Here is a 19,997-nt window from a genome sequence, read left to right as displayed (position 1 = left end):
GTCTCATTCCTCCTGCAAAAACAAGTTTGTGACAATAACCTCACTCCCATTTCCAGTCCTACAGCCACAGTACCGCACAAGTCCAATACAAATACATCCACAATTTGGCTTTCCACCTCAAAAAACAACTCGAAAAAACCCCAGTAACACTTGACAACACACACAACTTTATCTATTTCCACCAAGCCTTGCTTCAAATTTCTGCCTTCTTGGCTTGGCACTTCCATCATCAAATGATACAGAGGTAAAACAATTGTCTTCTTCGAAAGGGGGGGTGCCACAGTCAGGAAGCCACAGCATTTGGAGTTTTGATTGTGCCCACCCTAACAAAGTGAGCCTTCCTGAGACTTAACATGGAAAGGGAATAATAAAACGACACAGGGGCCTGAACCCACCTGTGCAACACTAAATCCACTACCAGTAAGTTGCAGTACTCTCAGCTACCCACCCTTTCCTCCTCCTTGTGGTAAGAAAGCAAGCTCAGTTCAAAACTTCAAGTCCAACTGAACCTGACAAATTTAAGGTTGTGTGGAAATGAATCAGACTATTCCACTCAAACCATTCCCAGAGAAGCCTCCGTTTTACCCAAAAGCTTAAACACAAAGTTTTAATGTATTCATCTTTACCTAAATAAGTTTCTTTTCTCTGAAAAGGGGCTTTCCCTTTTTCCCAATTGGCTGCAAGCCATCTCCTGTCAAAGGTGATGGATCTTCCTTTGTTCTCAGCCCAAAGAGAAAAGGAACCTCATGTACAAAATGGCCCTATAAGATTTAATTTTTAAGAATTTTCTCATTTCCCTCATCCTGCCAAAAGAGACCTTGATACCCAAGTTCAGGTCTTGGAACTTGGATATCTTACAACTTCACGATACGCCTATTTATATAAAAACTGTATTTTTATTTCTCATACAAGGACATGGGGAGAGCCACGTTTTAGCCACTCATACATCCCACAGATCCAGGCAGTTACAGTTCCCTTGGGAACCATGGTTCCCTGGGACTGCAGCTCTGTTTATGTACCAGAGTAAACAATCTCACCACTGGAGTCCTCTGCTCTTGCCCCTGACAGCTGATTTCAGAGACATATTTTGTTTCCCAGGCTGACAGTCCCAGGTAAACCAGGAGCTGAGACAACCAAGCCAAGATCAAATGGATCGATTCAAAGGGGATGTTGAACCAATTAATAACTGAGAGGGATCTGCTTACACTGCCAGCATTTACAGTCACAGTTCTGCAGCTGTTTATTGTTACAGTTCTACAGCGGAAATACTTTTTTAAAGTAATTCAAGGCTAGAAAACACCAAACTAATGGTGGACCATGGATGAGGACTCCGAAGAATCAGAGAGAAAAGCCTACCAGAGCTGGTCTGTGGCACTGAAAGGAGTCACAGAAGAAGAGGAATGGATTTGAAATAATGGACTTGTTTAACTGAGATTGCTGAATGGAGAGAAATTACAAGTTTATGGCTGTTTTAATGTTTTTTAATAATGGCTTGTCCCTGCCCCTATGTTCCACTCCCTTCTCATGCATGTTCTGTTGTTATCCCTTCCCTTTTTACTTTGTACCCAATTGTTGTTCCTCCTTCCCAAAACTTCTACCCTTATTCACCATACTCTGGAAAGTTCTCCCAGCTCCCCTGTAAAAGGGGGAGCTCCTTTCCACCCTACAACCTGTGCTGGACCCTGAGTGAACTTCCCCATGTCCCCAGCCAGGCTGTGTTAGTGGACTTCCAAAGACATTTCTTTCTCTGTCTGGATTCCCTAAAATGAGGTAGTTGGTGCAGTTCCCCACCCTGTTTTCCATACATCTTCCTAGGCTCTCTTCCCATGTATTCCAGGACAGCAGCCACACCTTCTGACTCTTGCATGGTCTGGAATTTCCACCCATGGGACTCTGGTGCCTGTATCAGCTCTTTCCTGTCTGTGGGCTCCTCAAGATTAGAATTCAGGATTAAGGTCAGGAGACTTACAAAAAAACAAACAAAAAAACCCACCACAGATCAGAAGCTTTTATTGACTGAAATTTCCCCGCTTCTTTCCTCAGCAGGAAAATAATTATGGCAACAAGGAAAAAAACACAACAAAAAAAAAAAGAAATAAAAAAGTGCTTCTGTTGTAAATATTATTATTCTTGACTCTCTTTTTGACTCTTCTTATTTTGCAGAGTTTAAAATGGCAATGTTTCCTTTTCCTTTGTTTTTTTTTTCCCCCCCTCAGAAACCAGCATCAGTCATTAGTTTCTTCTTTGATTTCTGAAAAAACCCCAAACAGATTCATAAGAAAATGCGATTTCACATGACACAAAATACTTTGGATTTTTCAAATGTCTCATATTTCAAAATTAGACACACATATACCCCCATACACGTCCAAAAATATTTAAGGCCTATGACACCTTTCAACCATTTGAAAGTAGGGTAATCTTGTTTCCAAAAAAAAAGAAAAAAAAAAGCCTGGAAGTGGAAATCCAGACAGAAAACTCTCTCTTCTCTTCCCTTTTCCCCTCTCATGCTGAAGAAGTACTGCCTTGAAGAGAGGTGTTTATACCTCAGGAAATCTTAGAAATTGTCAGTGCTGTGCAGCCATTCAGCTCACAACAGATGTTGTCTGAGAGAGGACAGAACTTTGGCATCTATTTTACTGACTTCTAAGTCCCCGTTTCTATGAACAGCTGAATCTAAGAACCAGGTACAGGATAACGGGACCAGCCTCGGATGGCAGACCAGAAAAAAGGAAGTTCCATTCCCATTCATGCCACAGTTTTGATCCTGCATTCAGAGGAGCTACTGCTGTCTTGGAATGCTTTCCTTTTCCCCCCCAGAAACTAATCAGCTGGCCTTTCAGTTACCAACAGTGGTGTCTCCTTTCTTGCTACAACACTCTACATCCTCTCTCCTTCAGCGAGCGGTGCCAACTCTGGCTCTGTTTGGTGGCTCTGGTTTGAGCTCTGGTCTGGTGTCACTCCCTTTTGCTTTCCAGCCTCTGACGTGGATCCCAGTGCTGTTCCATTGGGCACTTGAAGAAGATATGGCTCTGTGAAGTTCTGTCCTTCTGCCATGCTAAAAAATGGCATTTGGGAGTGCAGCTGATTTGGGAATTGAGCTCCCTGCATGCAGAAATCACTCCAGAGGACAGCCTGATAGGCAGTGATGTCTGCTGAGGGAAAAGCAACAAAGACAGAATAATGAAAATAACAGCAGCGTGTCTATGCTCAGTGCAAACAGCATTGCAGTCATGCTCTGGTGGTCACTGCAGTAGAGCAGACACCACATATAGATAAAGGATCACTTTGCTGTTTACACTGCAGTGTTTTTATCCAAAAGGTAGTTCTTAGGAGGAAAAATCTTTGAAGTTCATAGCATTGTTATAATGCAAAAAGAAATCATGATGTCGCTCAGCACTGATCCTGAGAGTATGTAATGATTACTAGAGACACCCACTCCCCAATTTCTTTTCTCCACTCCTATTTTCCAAGAGGTTCCAACTCTGTCAAGCATAACCTGAATGTTTAATCTTCACTTTCATTTATAGAAGCTGGAAGCAGGAATGTACTGTTAAGTAATATCTATAATCCAACTAAGCTGTTCACTTGCTTACTTGCTGAAGTAAGACTCACAGGAGTGTCTGCACTGACAGACTAGTTCCCTGCCCACTGCACTTTGGGAACCTGGAACCTTTTTAGGAAGAAATTCTTCCCTGTGACGGTAGTGAGGCAGGTTGCCCAGAGAAGCTGTGGCTGCCCCATCCCTGGAAGTGTCCAAGGCCAGGTTGGATGGGGCTCTGAGCAACCTGGGATAGTGGGAGGTGTCCCTGCCCATGAGGGTTGGAACTGGATGATCCTTAAGGTCCCTTCCTACCCAAACCATTCCATGATTCTGTGAAATTGGTCATAACAGTGGTAGGATCCCTTCCTTGAACAGAACAGCCATGCACTGCTGATTGTGCTCTGGACAGAGTAAGAGAATATGAACTCTGTTCCTTCAACAATCTTTCCACTTTATCAGCCTGCACCTTTCCACACCCCTTATGCTCACACAGTGTGCCCCAAAGAATGCAACACACACTTTGGCATCATGCTATAAAAATGTCAATTTGGTGCACTGGGGCACAGCCCTCTCATTACTTCTGGCACTTCAGACTGAAAAACCACTGAAAAGAATAATTATGCCTTGAAACCAGAGAGGGGAGACAGGCCAAGTGTGGTAGATAGCACAGGTGCTGCCAACCTGGCCTGGACAGTGTCAGCAGGAATAATGGGAACAAGAGCCAGCTTGCAGCCTGCTGTGAGTCAGACTCTGTGAGTCAGACTTCCCTCCCTGACAAGGTCCACAAGACTAGTACAAAAACAGCAGCAGCATCTGTGGTCTGAAACTATTCTCTTATGTGATAAGACAAAACATGTAGTTTTTGGACTGTGAGCTTAATTCAACAAACCTGACAGTCCAAATAAACTAACTGCAATGGTTTATCATTTGATTATACTTGGGCTTGAATAACTTCAAAATACAAAGCCTGGACACAAGACAAGGAGACCAACAGTGCCAGTTTAACCTAGTTACTTTTTAGAAAATTATGCAGAAGTTCCTTAATCTGTTGCAAATTCAAACCAGAGGAAGAAAAAGAAAGACTCTATGCATACTCTGCTGGCTTCTGTCTCTCTCTTCTTTTCCACTACCCCAAGATATGAAACTTCAAACTGGTTTCTGCAGAAGCCCAACAGAGTGAGAAGCCTGTTTTTCTTTCTACCGCCAACTATTCCACTTGCTGTGGCACCTTTTCCATTTTGCACCCTTGATTCCCACCCACATATACCAAAGGCATGTTCACTTGCACAACAGTACACTCATGCAAAAGGTAGTTCTCCAGCCCAGAGAAAAACCACTGCACTACCTGACACATTCACATTTAATGCTCTTTCTGACATGTGCAACCTGCATAGTAACTTTTGATTCAAATGAATGGGTCACTCAGCACTTTAAAAAAAAACAAGCATACAAGGAAATTAGAAAAAAAGATGGGCCAACATATATATATATATATATATTTGTGCATGCATGTGCACGTTTCTACTTTCTGTCACAGCCACCAGTGAAACCACTGAGTGTTTCAGGGTATGGTTTAGTTACTCCAGAGGTGCAGGATGACAAAATATTTCAGAAATTTACCTGAGATTCCACTTGACTGCTGTGGCACGAGCTGTCCCCCCATGTGGTTTTGTCCATAGCCTTGTGTGGCTCCATAGGTTACTGCTCCAGTGTTACCAGGTAAGGCCAGGAAAGCTGGATGGAGCTCAGGAGGTGTTGGAGGAGGGAGGTGGTCACTGGAGAGCAAATTGGTGGCCAGGTGATCTGGCAGTTGGCAGAACTGGGAGAGCTGGTGCTGCTGGAAATATTGGGACAGCTGGTAAATTCCCCCCTGGCTGCTGTACTGGCAGTACATGGTCTCCAGGTTCCCTGCAGTCTCCAGCTGCTCAGGGTAAGGGCAGGAGGGTGGTGAACTCAAGCTGCAGAGAGCAAGGAGAGGCAATCCAGAGATTAAAGTAGGGTCAACAGCTACAGCAACCCATACAGTAAACAACTGTGTTATTGCCAACCCTGATCTGACTCCAAGCCCTCCTCCCAGATGCCAGGACAAGGGCAACAGAAACCACTTGAGCCAAGTGGTTTCACAGCAGGATTCTTGACCAATGGGCATTAGTGGGGATTATCTTCCCACTCTCCAAAGCACACCCCAAAGTTTGAAACACCCTCTCTTTCACTTGACAGGTATGCAATTCTGGAAGCATTCTGACCAGAGGTATCACTTCTCTCACAGCAGGTGCCCTGTCCCACTATGCACATCATGCAGCTTTCCATGCTCCATTTAAAAGATACTGTCACTCCTGCACCTCACTTTTCACTTATGCTCCCACCTAATTCCTTGTCCCATGTCTCACATTCACCCTCACAAGGCTTCTCCCAGGCTTTGCTTTTTTCATTTCCATTCTCATCTGTTCCTACCCTTGATTCTGGATGCTGTAAGTGAAGGCCTCCCTGGAGCCATTTTCCTGACTGGACAAGCAGCATTCACTGTTGGGAGTGCCCAGCCCCAGGGAACCAACAGGGCTGTGGGGGTTGAAGGCCAGGATGGTGGCCCTGCGGATGGGAGGAGGGCTGGGGAGGCTCGGGAAGCCCTCCACGCTGCTGGAGTTGAAGCTGAGCTGCTGCGACACCTTCGTCTGAACTGCTTCACAAGATGCCACCGTTCCTGCCACCGAGGAGGCTGTGAATGAAAAGAGAGACTGTCACACCGGGCTGCCACAGCGGGAATGAACAGGAGCAAGCAGAGGGAAGGAGGAGCAGAACAGAAAAGCAAGATCCCAGACATTCACCGGTGGGAATAAAAGTGAGCAAGTACCGGCATTGCTGTAGAGAAGCACAGGGAAGTACTAGCAAGCTCTCTGGAGCACAGGATGGTGTTTATTGGCTAAATAAAATTACCTTCATGATTTCGGCCTCTGCATATTATATTTATTCAGCTCTCAAGAAGGCGGCCAAGTGAAGCAAAGTACTTCCTGGAAAAAAGCCAGGAATTATCCCCCAGTCATCTTCCATCACTACTGTCCTCTGGGAGGAGTGTGCTGCACTCAATTCAGAAGATTACCCTTTTGAAAAATTTAACTGTGGTTTGAAAGAAACAAAAACGTGCACATCCACATCCACAGTCATTGTTTTGACCATATTTTCTCTCAGATGAGTCATGCCAGAAACAAAAATTAAAAGAGCAGAGACGTCAGCTGAAGATCCTTTGGAAAAAGAAGCTGGAACACAGAAAAAGAAACCAACACCTTTTGGTTCCTAGAATCTTGTTTGGTGACCTCTCTCTTCGGTCACTGCTAGAAAATGAGAGAGGAAGAGTTTCCTACAGAAGAGCCTCTGTGGAAACAGGACAATAGAGGACATTAAAGGTCAGAGTCACATATGCTGGTGATCCAGAGTAACATCTATACACAGAAGTTCAAGGAGCTTGCACTTGGGGCAAGAGAACAAGATTTTCTTTCATTATGGCAATTAGCAAATGATTTCTCTCTTCACAAGTGTAACCATCAAGTGTGCAGGACAAGTTTAAATGATTTTTTGAGTCTAGCTGGGCTGAACCAGCCTACTGTTCAGGTAAAGCTGGTTTACTCCCACTCACAGGAAAGCTTTAGGGAGAGTTTACAGTTGTACTTCACCCTTGCAGGCATACAGGGTAACATCAAATGCACTCCACCAGGTACAAATCAAAGGCCTCAAGCATAAAACCTAAAGATGCCACAGCAAGCATCAGCAACCTTTGGAGAATTTTGGAATGCAAGCCCAGAGAGCTGATGAGGAGATTCCACTTCAACACCTCATAGCACTGTTTCTCAGATTCCCCATCACACTGCATTTCTGTCTCTCTTATTGCATCTTCCCACATGCAGTTTTTTCCAACTCTGCAACCATGGAGAGAGGGAATCATGATGTTTCGATGAAAACTTTTCAAGTTTCAATAACCTCGATTTTGGGCTCATTTAGAAAACCGGAGCAAGAGCTAGGATGGCATCTCTCAAGCATTCACATGCCCATGCAATTCTCAGTGGTTTATTTTTTCTGTTTGAACATACTATTTATCCACGTCAGGCAGCATCTATGATATACCTGTCCCACTCCCAGTGTTTGACGTAGCACAGATCTACTCCCACACAACAAAGCACAAGAAAGCAAATATTTAGTGTCCTCAAAATCAAAACGGCTTAGCCAGAAATGAAACTGAGGATCTCTCCTGATTTTTTTTTTAAAACCTTCATTTGCACAGCTTCTCCTAACCATCGTGTCCCAGAACGTTCACACAAACATTATGAAACACACCTACCTGAAAACCAGTCTACATCCAGGTAAAGCTTCAGTTCAATAATGACATTAGGGTGAGCTGTTCTGCAGTGGCACTAGTTTTCCTCAGGATGAATACAAACAGCCCAGGAAGTCACTTCTAATCCCACTTTTTGTTTTTTGAAACATTTGCAATACTTAGCGTAGATAATCTTTGTGGGTCACGGCAATAGGACCACCAGGTAAAGAGATTGTGAAGGGACACCCGTGGCCTCCAAGGAGCTGGTTTTAGCCTTTTCTCAAGACTCTTCTGCTTCTCAGTACTTTCAAAGACAGATGCTGAAATTGTGCCTTCTGAATAAAGTCACAAATGCAGTGGGAATAAACAACTCCCAAAGAAGCAATATCTGCTAAATCTGACATATTTACAGAAGATTCCAGAATTGTTTGATGGAGAATTCTGATCACTGGCTGGAGATAATACCTATATTTTACTATTCTGTTGCTTTTCCTGACACTGATATAGAGATAAATAACTCAGAAGGCTTTCCAGTGAACATGGGAATGTAACAGCAGGATTTTTGTTTTTCACTTCCATTATTTCTGGATTTTCAGTCCATGAGACAACCTTGGGAATTTTTGGAGAGCAATTTAATAATTTGCAGCTTCAGATCTCTGAACCAGCCCTGGTTAAGACATGTGCCTTAACTCAAGAATGTCTGTTCTAAGTCTCCAGCTACACAGCTGCCTTACCCCTACTATAGCTGCCTCCTCAACATCCTGGCAGAGTTCAGAGATCCATTCTTTAGTGCAAACACCTTCCAGTGAGTGGAACAGGCTTAAAGTAACAGAAATGGATGTGTGTTTTTCTGTCGGGATGACTGGGATGTTTGTCTTTCACAAGTATGGAAGGAGACTGAGGGCTGTCCTAGAGAAGTATCCATGAACTTGCAGCAGGGCCCGGTTTCACAAGCCTGTGTCACACACTGATGTCACAAACAGTTTCTCTTAGTGCTGAGTAATTACAGCCTTTACTGGGACATTAAGGGCCATCACAAAGCTTTTCACAGACTCGTCCTTTTCTTGAAATTACAAGAAAACACATTTGTCGTGCAAATGACATCTTGAAAGTAGAAAAAAAATATTCATCAAACTTAGGAGCAATGGGCTCTTCATTTAATTGGAGTGATGGTCAGTGAACCAATTCAGTTTCTAACTGCATTGCTTTGAGAAGCCTGTCAGTCTGATCCTCTTCTGGATTTTCAGTAGGCCAGAACCTACCACTTCTTCAAAAGATATGACTGCTGCTTGCCATGTCAGCTACACATGATCAGCTTTAAAGTAATTTGTTCACAAGCCAGAATCCTGTGAGTGAAAGCATTAGAGCCTGTCATTTATTTATTCTTCTCTGACAGATCATATCCAGCTTCATCCAATTGCTCTCAAGACTTCCACAACCATTCCACCTCTGAGAATTATCTGCACAGACTGGGCTCCTGACAGGTGTCCTCACAATACAGCCACATGAAACAAAGGATTTCCAGTGGGGCAGAAAAATCTCCTCCCACAAACCAGAGGAACTTTTCTTTCTGAAGGGTTAACTCAAAAAAAATCATAAGCCAGTGCTTTAAGTCAGTGAATCACAGATATATTTATATCAGTAAGGAATCTCAGGAAAACAAGAAAAACTTCAAAGAACTGCCAGTGTAAAAAAAAATCTATTAATCTCAAGCACGCCGTCCAGTAAAAGTAGTAAAAAAACAATTCTAAGACCAAAGCAAGCTCAAAATGGAAGTTTTGAGGCACAAAAGGCTCTCATAGCAAGCAGTGTCCCCAATACCCAAATCAGAAGCCATAACTGCCATCAATGTAAGATACATCTCAAATACAACGCGCTGACATTTTTAATCAGCTTGTTTGGCAAACTGGAAAAAACACTGGGACATTAAAAAAAAACAACAGTCAGAAGTACTGGCCAGAGCAAGGAAAAACAGTGGAAAAGGCAGCACTGAACACTCTCCAAAGGTCTTGGGTAAGAGATTATACTGTCCTCATCATTTTCTTGTCCTGCTGAAAGTGGTTAAACACACTGGTACCAAAAGCACCTGAACGGTCACTCCAGCAGGCCACAACCTATGGGCACAACTGCACCACAATGCACAGGTCACAAATTATTTTGCTGAAATCTAACATTACTAAGCAACTGGTTTTGCCTTGCAAACTGATAACTTTTTTTTCTGATTTGTTTCCTCTTTTATTTTGCTTCAGCTAGTTTGGATTTTATCCTATTCAAGTTTTGCCTCCTTCATGTTCTGAGATATTCTAATAAAGCTAACAGGTGGACCCCTGGATGGCTCTATTTCTTGGTAAGGTTTTTTTAATGAACGAATTCAGGTCACGTTGTCTTTCATTTTCCCTGCTTCAGTTCTTGCTTTCTTAAAGAGAAAAGTCTGCCTACGTAATGCTAGATAACAGGCAAACAAACAAAAAGCAAATTTTATTGTTTTATTCTCCATAGCTGTGTTACCCTGCATGTAGTTAAGGCAAAACTTCAACTGCAGCTTTCCATGCCATTGTGCCCTGCAGATCTCCCTTCTATGAGGACTCTACACCAAGTATCAGTCTTCTCCCTCAAAGAGTGCACCAACTTAGGTCTCTACTCTGCCCAGGCACCAGTTCTCCCATGACTTGTAGGAATGTAATTTTTAGGACTTCTACCTTCCATCTGATTGGAGTTGAACAAATTTGGAGGGCAGGGTGGGTTTCATAAATAAAGAGAGCAGCACGTGGCTCATTACACAGACCTTATTCCTCCCTTCCCTCAGGCAACCGGGTCCAAAACCACTCACCAAACCTCACAGTTCGTGTGCACTAGCAAAGCAAGCCTCTTTTCTGAACAGTGACTTAGAAAAGGTACTTTTTTTAATCCCCTCAAACAGATCTGTATCTGGAAACTATTCACCAGCCTTAGCTGACACAAATAGATTTCATTACTTCTTGCCCAGCCTGATTTAAAGAGAACAAGGGGAAGCTTGTTCCCTCACACAGATCTAGTGGAACGAAGTAAACTCTCGTTTTCACACATCCCTATCACTGAAGACACAGGAGTTTCAGACAAGTAGAGGAAGCCTGTGTTTCCTAAAAGCTGGATGCACGCACAGCAAATGCAATAGGAGGCAGTCAGCAGCAAGCTGAAAGGATTCCAGCAGTAAAAACCCAGCTCTCTTTATCACTCATTTTCCACATACCCATTTCACCCTCAGGGACATTCATTTGCCCTTTTTCTTCCTTACACACTGCACTAAGAATTCCAATGGGACCCTTCCCTCTTATCAGAAGGCTTGCTTGTCTTTTCCACATGGAGAACTGCATCCCAGCATGCAGATTCCCCAGAAAGAAATGGCTCATTGAAAACAGAGGACAAGATCACATCCCTGAATGAAACTTCTATTTCTCTAACAGAGGAAATGGATTCAAACTAAAAGTTTAGAGTAGATATCAGGAAGAAATTCTTTGCTGTGAGGGTGGGGAGGCCCTGGCACAGGTTGCCCAGAGAAGCTGTGACTGTCCCATCCCTAGAAGTGTCCAAGGCCAGGTTGGATGGGGCTCTGAGCAACCTGGGACAGTGGAAGATGTCCCTGCTCATGGCAGTGGGTTGGAACTGGATGATCTTTAAGGTCCCTTCCAACCCAAACCATTCTATGATTCTATTATATTCTCTCTTGACTAAATAGCACATCTGCAGATGTATTTTAGGAACCAGCAGAGGTTCCTACAGCATAGAAATCTGAGGATAATTGGTTTGCTTCCTTTACAGATGACACTGCTTCAGCACCCCGGGAAGCAGTGAATTATTCAAACACTTTGACCATATTTATCCTGCTGTAAGAAGTGGAAAAACCAGAACTAACTGAATTACAGTCCTATTGTTTAAATAGGTCATAGGATTGACTAAAGTAGCCCTTGCCTTGAGAGGATGACAGGAAAATTTAAATGACAGAAACACTAAATTAGGTTATCAAGAAAGTATCTCAATTACGTACTTTTAGCACACATAAGTCTAAAGCTTACTGATACAATCTTACAGGTGCTTTCTACAGTGCCAAAGTACTTTTAAGGTATCAGCACTATTAAAAAAAATTGAGTCATTATTAGAAAATGAGTTGCAAGAACTGGCCTTAATACCGATAACTAAATACTGGCACATTTAGAATAAAATGAGGGAGCAGAAATTCCAATGAATGAATTACAGTGGGAAGCAGGAAAATGCACACAGTAGTACCATATGTCAGCACATATATTGCTTATACCCCTCCCAAGGAAGTGATGAAGTCCTCATCACTTTGGAAATCTTTTCAAATTGTGCCAAGCTGGAAATGTAAACACACATAGGAAACGCTTTAGGGAGCATTCCTGACTCCAGGAAATGCTCTGGTACTCCACACACCAATAAACAATTGAACAAACTCTCTCTTTAGCTGCCATCAACCTTTAAGCACAGCACAGGTAGAACCCTGGTCGAACAGCACACCCCACTGACCTCCAGCTCCACTGCAACTGAGAGTAAATTCAGTGTCAGCTCTGGAACTCAACTAGTCTCCCTCCCTCGAGGTCTTGCACACAATGGAAAATTGCACTGCCTGGGGAAGCCAAGGAACCCTCTTGAGCATTTAAAGGTATGGAGTACCTGAGGGAGCCTCTACAACACCAACAGTTTGTACAGTGCACCTTCCTCACACACCTCACTTGACTCGGGTTGTAGCCAGAATGTTTCCATCTAAAGCAGGGTATGGGATGTGTGTATCTGCCGTGAAGAACATCATAACCAGAGTAATACTTTCATCATCACTTAGAGCAGCAGGACCAGTGTCAAACAGCTATTATGGAAGAATGCCCCTATCACTTATCCTTATGAAGTCATATTCAGAATTCCTTGCTGGCTTAGGCTAGGACATGAACAAGGACTGCAAATTTGGCTCCAGCATCAGCACAGAAGCACCACCGTGCTGGTACATAGCTGGTACAGACTCAATTAGCAGAGAGCTGCTATACCTACAGTCATAGAAAAGTTTGGGTTGGAAGGGACCCTAAAGATCATCCAGTTCCAACCCCCTGCCATGGGCAGGGACACCTTCCACTAGCCCAGGTTACTCCAACCCTCATCCAGCCTGTCCTTGAACACTTCCAGGGATGGGGCAGCCACAGCTTCTCTGGGCAACCTGTGCCAGGGCCTCCCCACCCTCACAGGGAATAATTTCTTCATAATATCTAACCTAAATTTTTCCTCTTTCAGTTTGAAGCCATTCTCCCTCATCCTGTCACTGATGAAAAGTCCCTCTCCAGCTTCCCTGTAGCCCCTTCAGATACTGGAAGGTGCTGTGAGGTCTCCACACAACTTTCTCTTCTCCAGGCTGATCAATCCCAACTTGACCTGGTGTCATGTTTTGCACCGATGGTGTGGGGCATTCACATGACCTCCCCTGAAGTGTTTGTGAACATCCCAGCTCCACCAGCAAATGCTGTAGTTATGGAAAACACTCGTGCTGGTCGGGGTCTCACCTGAGGCAGAGGAGAGTGGTGCAGGCTGTGCTCTGAGCAGGCTGGAGCAGTTCCCAGCTGCAGCGTTTCCTCCCAGCACGGCAGATTGGTCACGAGCAACGTCAGGCAACAGAGGCACAGGCAGAGGAGGTGCCCTGGAGGCAGCAAAAAGGGTTGTGAGGATGAACCAGAAGACAAGGCAGGGCATTATGACCAAATACACACCCTTCTACCCTACAATGGGCAGATCCTACATCCCTAGCAGGTGGAAAAAGAAAGCAGTGGCTGATTTAGGTGTGCAAGGAATGCTGTCTTGACAGTATTTGGGGAAGCAGCCCCAAGTCACCAGTGTAGGACAGGCAGCAGTGACAGTGCAATGAAATAAGTCAGGTGGTCTCCAATCTTTAACTTAATTTTTCCTCTTTGCATTCTGTTTTCTCACTCCAGATTGCCACAAATATATCCCTGTGGAAACTAATTTCTTCCCTCACACATTCACTCACTACCCCCTTGAAAGACCATCTACCCTCTCACATACTCCCTTCCCCCCCCAGTAAATGTCCCCTGCTCACCTATGGAGGGTGCTACCTTATATTTATTCAAAGAAGCCCATGACTTTGTAAGACTGATCCAAGCAAGCAGCACTTCCATCACCAAGTGAAAATCCATGGAAATGGAAAACAATGGTGGGAAATGCAATGGGCTCCTGACCATTCACAAAAACATAAAGTGAAGGGGTGATCCATAGACCTTTCTATCTTATCCCTTGTTCTCCACATGACTCCACAGCAGTCTCAACAGATTTATTTCAAACCCTCTTTTAAGAGGGTCCCCTACAATTTGCCAAGAAATCTGACGAGCTACCAAGGTCCAGCTCGATTGTCAGCTCTCCATAGTTTAAATGTAAAGGGGGAATGGCAGAGGAAAACATTTAATTCATTAGGTATCTGTTGTGGAAAGATGAGAAAACAGAGTAGGTCCCCCACCCATAATCATCTGACAGAGGTGACGATGTTGGATGTTTTCTGTTCCCTTTCGCTTTCAGCTTCTCCGATTTCCGCCACTTTGCCCTACGATTCTGAAACCAGACCTGATGAATGGAAAGAAAGGATGCATTCAGGAAGGAAAACATCTACACATGGGGACACTGGCAACAAATCAGCAGTGACTGCTTCCACATGTCACCAGGTGAGCCCAGAAACCTTTCTTCGACAGAAAGGAACCTCAAGAAACCTTTCTTCCAAAGAACCTGCATAATTCATTGCAAACAGAAAAATAATAGCAGAAAGACACCCCCAAACACCAATTTCCTTTGTTGCCCACGATTTTCAAGACAAAAGAGATTAACTCTGATCTCCTTAGCCTCATTTATCTACCCATTGTATGATTCATCTTAGGAAATGGGAAGATATGCAACCCCAGACTCCATGGCCATTTTGGGTAGGGTTGAGCAGTGTCCATCCCTGTGAGCTCTCTTCCTTGTCACCAGTGGCAGGTGTAGTCATCACCTCCTCCCTGCCCCAGTCCCTGTCCATCCCTTTTCTGCACAGAACCCACTGTCCCCACGCAGGCGTTACCAGGATTCGCTGTGGCGTCACACCAATCACAGCTGCAATCTCCCTCCTCCTCTCACTGTCGGGATAGTGGTCTTCATGGAACACCTTCTCCAACTCTTCTAGCTGCTCTAGAAACCATGCATTGTTCAAAAACAGAGAGAGAGATGGGGAGTATGTGATAAACAAGAAAAAAACAAAAAAAAAACAGCAGAGGGAAACAGAAAAAAAACAGAACATTTTTATTATATTTAGAAACACATGAACAACATAAAAGATTTTTTTTTTAAAGTAAACCACAAAAATAAACAAAACTCTTCTTTTTCAGTAAAAACAAAAGAGCATTGCTAGCGATGCTTCAAACATAAGACACTTTATTTGAAGATCTTCTCTATTTGAAGATCCTCACACAGCTGATGGTGTGGAATGTGGTGCAGCACCAGTTAGGGCAGCTCAGCACCTTCAGCATGGGGAAAGGAACACCAGTGCCACTGGCACTACAAGTGTCCCTGTTTGCCAGTGGGTGCCCCAGTATCTACCTGCATTGTAGGAGGTGCGGGACTTCTTCCTGACCGGTGGTAGGATGTGTAGATTCTCAAGTAAGGCTTTTTTACCCTTTTCCCCTTTTTTCTCCTCCTTGGTTGCATCACGGTTACTTCTGGATTCCAAGACTGAAGACACCTTGTAGGATTGCTGGGCTGCAGCACATTTGGATGACTGGCAAGTAGCTGGGCCACCCTCATCCTGCCTGCAGGGAGCTCCAGGGATTCCACTAGGTGCTTTCTCGGTGCACATTCCACTTCTGTTGGTACTTTTTTTCTTCTTTGCCTCCTTTTCAGTCCCATCAAGGTAATGACTCTCACAGTGTTCAGGGGACCCTGACTGACCCGTGGGCTCCTGTGCCAATCCAACTACAGCAAGTGGGGACACGGCCTTCATGTCACTGCGGGAATTGGAAGGCTGCCCACACCCCAAGGCAGAATCCAGCTGGCTGTCAAGGACCACGGAGTCTTGGGAAGCTGACCCAGCTGCCTGCAGGGTGCTGTCTCTTCCATCTTCTTCCACTTTCTTTACAGGACTAATCCTGTCTTCTGTTCTCGAGGTATCCTCGGGTTCTTCTTGTGTAGCTGTGCTTTGGAATGCAGAGAGCACACTGCTCCCTGTGCCATGGCCACCGACAGCATCAGCATCCTCCACAAAGTGCTCCTTACACTGCAACGTGTCCTCTTCCTCATCCTGGCACTCTACAAGGAAAAAATAAGAAAAAAACCCACCCAAAACCCAACCCATACCCCACCCCACATGCACTGTGCCTGGATAGCACAAGGAAAAGGTACGCCTGGATCAGGAGTTTCAGTTATGGAAGAAGGAAAACACCACACAACGAAACCCAACAGTGACAAGAATTGGAGAGTTCAAAATAAAAACTGTCACCAGGACAGAGCCTGCCAGGAAAGCAAGAGCAAAGAAACTGATATGGTCAACAGGGAGACAGTCAAACCTCTGATGAGAAAAGGCTCATATTGAGAGCAAACATGTCTGCAAAAACATTACCAACTGTAAACTACAGGGAGAGGTAATTCCAAGCACAGAGAATAAAGGAAAGGTTGCATATTACAAATACAGTAGTGGGAAAACAGCACTGGGGATAGCAAAAGTCTCTGGAATAATGCACAGAACATAAAGTAATGATTTATGAGCAAAAGAAAGACACAAGTGAAATTCTGGTCTATTGTGTCAACAGGGATTATCTGACAGATGTCAGATAATTTTTTATGTATTTCTGTCAAACCAAAGCTGACCAAGCAAAAACCATTAATTGTATAAGCTTCTGATAACTGCCTTGAATTATTTTTCTGCAGCTTCAGCCATACTTATGAATAACAGACTTACAAGACAGCAAATTAAATAGCTGGATGAGGACAAAAATAGGTGCAGAAGTGTGACCAAGTTTAACAAAAAGCACAAACTGCATGACAGTAAGGAAGCCTAAATAGTAGAAGACAGGTCAGAGAGAACATAGCAAGAGAAATAATTAAAATAGGCAACATAATAATAAAGAAGCATTATACTTTCCCAGTTGGCATATACTTTTCCAAAAAACAATGTTCCAAAAACCTGCTGGTTGTCTTAGAATGTCTGAGTCTGTGTGATTCCTGCTAACTAAAATAAACAAACAAACAAACAAACAAATGCTTAAGAATAGAAAGTAGAATAACAAACCCAAACCCATGTATCTGCCTCTGTCTGGAGAGGGGAAAGTTTGAGCAGCATTTCAGTTGTATGTGCTTACAGAGAAACTTCATAGTTTAATTTGGGGGAGGAAAAGGATCTAGAATAATTCACTTTCTAACATTTCACGCTGGTTTACTTTTGACATATGTTAGTGCAATGCCAAAATAAGGGAATTTGCTTTCTGCCTCATTGTTTCTTTCTGAAACAACTGTTAGTCAAGAAGGAGCCCCACAACATCAGTCAGATGGGAGAATCTTCATGGAAGTATGAGGGGATGCCAGGCTGCTCCAAGACTTTCTAATTTGCTTTTTACAGGATTAAGAGAACCAAATTAACTGCCGGGGAAAGAAACAGAAGCAGGAAGCTATGAAACTATAATAATTTGATCTTGTTAAGCAACAAGAGTTTCCACTGCAATTGACATGAAATATTCTGATGAGGAGGGTCAAGAAACAGTGAGGCACAGTCTGGCTCTGTTCTGTATAATTCCTTTTTCCACCACCCTCCTTGTTGCCTCTTAGCTCATCTCACTCATCATGTGAAAAAAACAGTATTTTCATGTGTCGTCCATTCTGTCACTCACCCAACACCTCAAAGCAGCAATGGCATTTTCAGCTTAGTGCTTTGATTTGAACAGGGGTTTTACTCGTTTCTGTGCAAACACCAGTATGTGTTTACACCACAAAATAAATTTCCAAGTCTTCTACCTGTATTATATTACCTACAGAAAGAGTCTTCCAAGAGAAAGTAAATCACTCTTATTTCTAAAATACGTAGCAAAGGCCTCACAACAACTTGACATTGACAAGGAAGAGCTGTCATAAAAATGGTTTGGAGAGAAAGACAGGCCTTCATGGTAACAAAGAGGGACTTATCAAACCACTCCTTTCTCCCATATGGCAAGAGACCAGACTGAACATCACTTTGTCCCACTTTCAGATAAACATAACCTTAAGCAGAAGAGATTTTAACTGACTGGGAACATCAGACATGTTCAGTGTGGAACACCTGATGTGCTGAAGGCACACGAGCAGGAAGCCGAGCCCTCTTTCCCTTCTCACAACCACCTCCTTAGACATTTCTCCGAGCAAGCCAACCACTTACACTGTGACAGCAACACTTCTGAGGTTTTCTTGGGGCATTTGTTACAAAGCCACCTGAACGCACACGCACGGAGAGATGCCAGAGGTCCATCCACGCAAGGAGGAGGAAAACCGGACAGCGGGGCGAAGGTACAACAGAGAAACCCGGAGGCAGCGGGAGCCCCCTCCGCGCCACAGGAGAGGAAAGAAACCTGCCCCCAACCCTCGCCCAGGTGCTTTCACAAGCCAAGGCACACGAGGGCCCCGCAGCCCTTCGTCCCCAAAGTCCGCCACGGAGCCCCAGGCACCAGGCTGTGTCTGTGCGGGGTCAGGACACCGCGGGGATGAGCGAGGCGGGGGGAATGTTGGCCGGAGCGCCCAGATAACATCCCAGAGGAGCCATTACCCTTCCCCTGGCGCCGCTCATTAAGCTCATCGCCCGGTGCCTCCCTCCGGTCATTAACGCGAGCCGGCACTACCCTTACCCATACCCTTGTAAGAACCCTTATAATGACCCTTAAATTAACCCTCACAATAACCCTTACCCAGCCCTCCGGCGGCCTGCTCCGTGTCCTCTCCCCCTGCGCCCGCCCCGTCCATCCCGGCCCGGCGGCGCTCCCGGCCTCGCCCAGCCCGGCCCGGTTAATGCCCCGCCCGGGGCCAGTCCTGCCCCGGCCCCGCCGCCTCATCAAGGACACCTGGGACAGCGGGGGAGGGTCCCTGCGTCCCCGCTCGGCCTCGGCGGAGATGCTGTTCCCCCACGGAGGGTACGGGAATGTTTCAAGCTCGGCTGAGGATACCTGGGAGACTGCTTCCCGCGAAGAGCTGGTGGAAATACCGCTAACAGCACGCCGCGGAAGCCTACATGTTGCAAAACTCGTGTGAACGAGGTGAACCTCGTTATCTGGAGTGGTGTGTTCAGTACTGGGCTTCTCAGTGCAAGAAAGACAAGGAGCTGCTGGAGAGGGTCCAGAGGCGGCCTCAAAGGTGATGAGGGGTCTGAGCATCTCTCTGAGGAGAGACTGCGAGAGCTGGGCCTGTCCAGTCTGGAGAAGAGAATGCTGAGACAGGATCTCATTAATGTATATAAATATCTCCAAGGCAGGTGCCAAGAGGATGGTGCCAGACTCCCTTCAGTTGTGCCCAGCGACAGGATGGGCAGCAATGGCCATAAACTAAAGCACAAAAAGCTCCACCTAAGCATGAAGAACTGGAACAGGCTGCCCAAGGAGGTTGTGGATCTCCCTCTGTGGAGACATTCCAAACCCACCTGACGTGCTACCATGTCACCTCTTCCAGGTGACCCTGCATTGGCAGGGGGTTGGACTGGATGCTCTCCGGAGGTCCCTTCCAACCCTAATGACTCTGTGATTATGTAATCTTTTCCAGTAGGCTGTCAGGAAGATATTGCTTTTTTAATGTGCTCTGGCTGTAGTTATTTTGCAATGCTTCTGGTTCTCCATCAACGGGGGTTGCACTGTCTGCAAAGACAGTGCTGGCATGAAGAATGAGCCTTGCTTCACTGATGCACCAAAATAGAACATCCTTCATCCTCCTTGTGGTTACTGGCTTACCATCTTGTTGCTCTCACGGCACCATTCTCCTACTGTGTGTTTCCCTTCTGTCTTTGTTTCAAGGTTCACTAGAGCTTGGAAGATCCTGCTTCTACAGATGCTTTCACCTAAGAGTAGTTTCATCACGTTAAATGAGTGTAAGCTGAAACATGTGCCAGCATTTTGCAGACAGTATAATCAGTCT

The 19,997-nt window shown here is 44.8% G+C and overlaps 1 protein-coding gene across 2 annotated transcripts; it reads right to left on the bottom strand.

Moving 5' to 3' along the window:
- Positions 1–1,993: 1,993 nt before the first annotated feature.
- Positions 1,994–19,202, bottom strand: NOBOX (NOBOX oogenesis homeobox). Of its 2 annotated transcripts, XM_064654289.1 has the most exons (8): positions 18,785–19,202; positions 15,462–16,166; positions 14,947–15,053; positions 14,356–14,459; positions 13,391–13,524; positions 5,999–6,260; positions 5,165–5,502; positions 1,994–3,155 (listed from the first exon to the last, which is right to left on the bottom strand). In XM_064654289.1, exons 1-8 carry the CDS (start codon positions 18,837–18,839, stop codon positions 2,881–2,883), a joined length of 1,980 nt encoding a protein of 659 aa, XP_064510359.1. In that variant the 5' UTR covers positions 18,840–19,202; the 3' UTR covers positions 1,994–2,880. The 2 variants fall into 2 exon arrangements, with proteins under 2 accessions (XP_064510359.1, XP_064510358.1); XM_064654288.1 differs by lacking the exon at positions 18,785–19,202 and having other exon boundaries at positions 1,994–3,152; positions 15,462–18,739.
- Positions 19,203–19,997: the final 795 nt, after the last annotated feature.

The sequence above is a fragment of the Pseudopipra pipra genome, chromosome 5 (assembly GCF_036250125.1).
Source record: "Pseudopipra pipra isolate bDixPip1 chromosome 5, bDixPip1.hap1, whole genome shotgun sequence".
NCBI lineage: Eukaryota > Metazoa > Chordata > Aves > Passeriformes > Pipridae > Pseudopipra > Pseudopipra pipra.
This window is presented reverse-complemented; position numbering and strand designations above follow the sequence as displayed.

Bases quoted from the DNA above. Each gene is read 5' to 3' on its own strand.
- NOBOX (XM_064654289.1), bottom strand. From the start codon at position 18,839: ATGGACGGGGCGGGCGCAGGGGGAGAGGACACGGAGCAGGCCGCCGGA. The intron at 16,167-18,784 runs GTAAGGGTTATT...TTTTCCTTGTAG, and splicing joins GCAGGCCGCCGGAGGGCTGG to AGTGCCAGGATGAGGAAGAG. The intron at 15,054-15,461 runs GTAGATACTGGG...CATGGTTTCTAG, and splicing joins CCGCACCTCCTACAATGCAG to AGCAGCTAGAAGAGTTGGAG.